The sequence below is a fragment of the Belonocnema kinseyi genome, chromosome 1 (assembly GCF_010883055.1).
Source record: "Belonocnema kinseyi isolate 2016_QV_RU_SX_M_011 chromosome 1, B_treatae_v1, whole genome shotgun sequence".
Taxonomy (NCBI): domain Eukaryota; kingdom Metazoa; phylum Arthropoda; class Insecta; order Hymenoptera; family Cynipidae; genus Belonocnema; species Belonocnema kinseyi.
The window spans coordinates 23,283,100-23,287,905 of record NC_046657.1 but is presented as its reverse complement, the minus strand read 5'-3'; the positions used below and the strand labels follow the sequence as shown (position 1 = coordinate 23,287,905).

Below are 4,806 nucleotides of genomic sequence, written 5' to 3'. Positions count from 1 at the left end.
AATTGTTCCGCGGTATGCTGCCGCATAACGCCCGAGTGCGAGCGCGAGGACTCCCTCTACAACCGGCTCTGTAACTCAATGAATTTCAATTTGTCCATTTTCCTATTAGACGTTTTTCATAGTAAAAAAGTCAAGCTTTCTTTTCAGACTATTTAAAAAAAATCGTAGATGCCTAAATTGCGAAAAAAGTTAAATAAACAATTGATTTATTGAAAAAATTGTTTAAACAATTTTTTTTGTTATAAATAATAAAATAGGATGAAAGCGTGTAAAAAGCACTTTCCAAAACCTTCATAAAAATTTTAAATCGCGTAATTTGAAAGGAAGTTACAGGCGCTTAAAACTACCCCTGCAGACATTGGGGTTGAAAATTCAACCCCCCCTCACTTGCGGAGGGTTGGTAATCCTGGTCTATAAGTTTGTGGATTAACTACTGTTGGGTAGGCGAACATATTCCCAGAATTTAGAGACAATCGAAAAACATGACTTTTTGAGTTGGGGCAGTTGAGGAATAATGCCCCATAAACGAAATACATCGAAATTGTATTTATGTAAAAGTGAATGATTTTTAGACAATTAAAATATCTATCTATTCGATACTTGCAAATCAAACGACGCGAGAAATTTCAGGTTAGAAAATTGAAAATCGTCTGCTAGATGCGGCTGTAGACTACACAAGACGGCTGCAGACTGCATGAAAGTTCAACGTTCCGAACTTTTCGACGCCTTCTGCGCCATGCTGTAATTGGTCTAGAACCTTTTGCGCTATGCGTTATGCGCTGTGCAATTTTGTGTGCGTCCCGCTTAAGTTCCCTTGATTATAAACCTCACCGCACTTAATTTCGTGCGAAAATGTATTAGAAGGGTAAATCCAAGGAGGGATCGTGAGAAGGGGAAGACCGAGAATTGAATAGAGACACAATAAAAGAAAGGTTCATTATCAAATCAGTCAAACGTCCGGTCGACTCGACGCACAGTGATAAATTCTTTTTTAATTCTTCTCTAAAAATGTTATATTTAATATTTCCAGTGAGAGAATTTTTATAACTGCCCATATACTTTTTTAATTTACCATGAACCGACTCAGTTTAATCAAAATCCTGACCTGCTGGAGTCATTCTGAGGATGGATTCGTATTTAACGACCCAAAAAACATATAGTACACTTAGTCATCTTTATGTAGACTCCCGAAAATATTTTTTAGTCCTGCATGATTTTCGAATAATTTCCACTGATGTTGAGGCAAGCCGTTTCATGGTTAATTCAAAAATGTATATGGATAGTTATGAAAATTCTCTCACTGGAAATACTAAATATAACATTTTTACAGAAGAATTAAAAAAATTTTATCATTCATTTAAAATCCTCGCGTGGCTCCAATTGTTACCCATATTTATCACTGTGCGACGGGTCGACGTGGTTTCTGAGACGGCGGAGCGTCGTGGCAGAGATTTTCTCTAAGAGCCAGTCTGGAGCGGGATCGAGAGCATTCACGAACAAGGCAACTTAGAGAGCGGGCTAGTATTATGTTAGAGACGAGCGAACAAGCAAGATTGATGACGGGACGTTCCGTCACTTGTGACTACGGGACCCGACGGGGGGTCCCGGCTCATCTCAGATGCGGGGCAGAAACCCTTTCGTGCAGGACCGTGCCAAGCTCTATTTCCTGTTAACAATTCCTTTACACATGTTACGATTCTCACACACTCTGTCTTCATCAAGAATCGGTCATTCTGTGATTATTTTTCTATGCATAAACTGCGAACTGCCCGTACTGTGTGGCAAAAAATAATTTCAGCTATATTCTGGACGTTCCTAAAACCTTTCAATGGCCTGGTTAGTAGTACAATACTATCCGTCGGTAGTGTATGTGGTGTGGAAGTAAGAGGAAGGAGTAGTGGGAGAAAATGTGAAGTACAGGCGGAATGTCAGAATAGTTGTAAGAGGAGAGGATAGGGAGTGAAAGAGTAAAATTGGAGAATGATGGTGGTAAGAGAGTAGATACGGAGGATGAGAGGTGGATAGGGAGAGGGAAAAGGAGAGGGACAGAGAGTGGGAGAGGGATTTTTTTTTTTACAGAAAACTATAGTACTAATAAATTAAATTTACATTATTCTTGCAGAGGAATCTTCAGAAATTCATATTCGTCCAAAGCGTGTGATTGATCTGACAAATGTTGGGCGTTGGCCAGTGCATATCTTAAGCGCTAGCTACATTGTCAATATTCTAAAAGATAATATTTCTGCGTGCTCAGGTAGTATACTGTCGGCCAGATTTGTCCTCACTGTTTGTCAATGTGTTTATCCATTACCCTTGGAGAGGTACTCCATTTTATCTGGTTCGGAGATGAGTACAGAGGGAACTAATCACGCTATGAAGAAATTAATATACGTCGAACCTAATCCAAAACTAGGTGATTTTTCAAATTATTTTTCGCTCTTATTAAAGAATAGGTATTATTTTTATTTTTATTAAATCGAATTCTATTATAACAATTGAATTCAATTATTTATTGTTTACAGTTTTGGTTGAAGTTTCTCCACAAATTGACATTCACGGCGGACCTAATAAGCCCATTCATTTTTTTTCTGGAGTTGTACCTGATCTAGCTTATGGTACTTTTAGTGGCTGGGGATGCGTACTGCCAGAAAAATTAGAGTAAGTTTTTAAGAGCATTTACAAAATTATATACGTTTTATCATTCTGATCCTATAGTGGAACAGAAAATTTGCGTTAATAATAGAATTTTCACTTGGAATGGGTAATTTTACAAAAGAATTTCAATTTTGAATTGGAAAATTTGATTTTCTAAATTTCTAAAAGATTTATAATTTGGAATATGAGACATGCAATGAATTGAAAATATACTGAAAAAATAACTTAAAAAATTTTAATTAACTTGACCTGCAAGAATGATAACTTTTACCGGGAGACAGAGAATTTTATAATAAATAATAAAAGTTTTTAATTTGGGTGAGAGAACTTAAGTAAATAAATCTAATTTAGACAACTGAAATAGGAAAATCTCATAAAGAATTAAAATTTCGACTTTCTGAGCAGGCCTTTTCTTAAAAAGTTATAATTTTTACTTTAGGACAGGAAATTTCAGAAAAAGTTAGAAATTTTACCAAGGGTCAGGAAATTGTCTAAGGATGTATATTCCTGACTTGGGACAGGAAATAAATAAAAGAAATACACAAATATTACTTAAAGAATTACAATTATCCTGAATTGGTACAGAGAAATTTCCAAAAATAATTATGACTCTAAGTTACGAAATGTAATTTTAGTGAAGAAATATAATGTTAAGTTCGGGATAGGAACAGAAAATTTCGGCAAACAAATATCTTTTTGACAATTGAGACCGGTGATTTCCATAAAGAATGAAAATTTTTACTTTTGAACAGAGAATTTTTCAAATAATAATATTTTTACTTTAGGGCAGACAATTTCTTAAAAGAATTAGAAATTTTATTTTATAACAGGGAATTTTTTAAATGATTTATAATACTATCTTAAGATATTAAATCAATAAAAGAAATAAAAATACTTGAAGAATTATAATTATCCTAAAGTGCAGCGGGTAATTTTAGAAAATAAAGATCATTTTTAATTGCTAAATGAAATTTTAGTAGAAAAATAGAATTTGTTGTTTGGACGGACAATAAATAAAAAAAATATAACACAAATTCTCGTGAAAATACAACTCTGACTTTGGAACAGGTAATTTCTTACATGGGACGAGAAATTTTAAAAATTTCAATTCTGAATTATAAAAAGGAAACTTGCAAAAATAGTCCCAGTTTGAAGTCCGAATTCGACAGATTAAAAAAATCCTTTTTTCATATGAGAACTTTTTTGAATTTGAAAGTTCGTTTTTTTAACTAAAAATTTTCTAGAATTTAAAACTTTCCTCTTTCAATTTTGAAGAATTTTTTTTTTAAATTTGAAGGGAATTTTCGAATATAATTGATGTCCCAATCCAGAATTATCATTATTTTCTTAAATTCCCTGTTTCACGGCAGAAATCGTCCAAATCACAAAAGATTTGGCGGAATTCCTTGAGATCTTTGAAAATCGTTTTAAATTATTCAAATCTTTTTTACTCTTTGAACTGATCGGAAAAAATTAAAAATATTGGCCGGGAAACGACGAGGTGTTTAAAATCACCCGTCGGGTACAAGTATGATTAGATCTTGACTAAAAGTAGTTCCCTTTCACATTTCAGATACGAATCTCTATTTCCTAGTCAGTTAATGCAAACTCGACTGCCGATAATTTCACTGGAGGAGTGTATTCGTATTTATGAGGGGCGCGTTACAATTACAGATAAACAGATTTGTACTCTTGATACAAGTAAAAGAAGAGGCACTTGCAATGGCGATTTAGGAGGACCGCTAGTGATTCGATTTCCTTCACTGCAGGCTCCTCTATTGCTTGGAATTATGTATCAAACAGGAAGAAAGTTTGGCACAGATCCAGATATTTTTATTAATCTTAATCATGATGAGCTTAATGAATGGATCATTGATGAAATTCGAAACAATTAATCAAATGTAACCACTCTCTATTTTAGAATAAGTGTAAAATAATATCAATAATGAGTCTTTTTCACTGGTCAACAGTGAAAATAGACAATTATTTAAAGTAGGCGGCATGTGCCTACAAAAAAGGATTCCGTAGCTTCCTTATTCGTGTTTCCGTGCACATGGTTTTGATTTTTTTGTAAAATCAACCTAAAATGTCTTGCAAAAGACTCTTCGCTGTCGTATTTCTAATAGTGATAAAAACTGGTAAATATTTGAA

The 4,806-nt window shown here is 33.9% G+C and overlaps 1 protein-coding gene across 1 annotated transcript in view; it reads left to right on the top strand.

Annotated features, from left to right (window-relative positions):
* LOC117177124 (trypsin-like) overlaps positions 1-4,550 on the top strand; it is an 8,398-nt gene extending 3,848 nt beyond the window's left edge. Inside the window, exons 2-4 of the mRNA XM_033367622.1 lie at positions 2,123-2,413; positions 2,523-2,658; positions 4,229-4,550. Coding sequence (XP_033223513.1) covers positions 2,123-2,413; positions 2,523-2,658; positions 4,229-4,550 — 749 coding nt within the window. The remainder of the gene's footprint in view (positions 1-2,122; positions 2,414-2,522; positions 2,659-4,228) is intronic.
* The last annotated feature ends 256 nt before the right edge of the window (positions 4,551-4,806 follow it).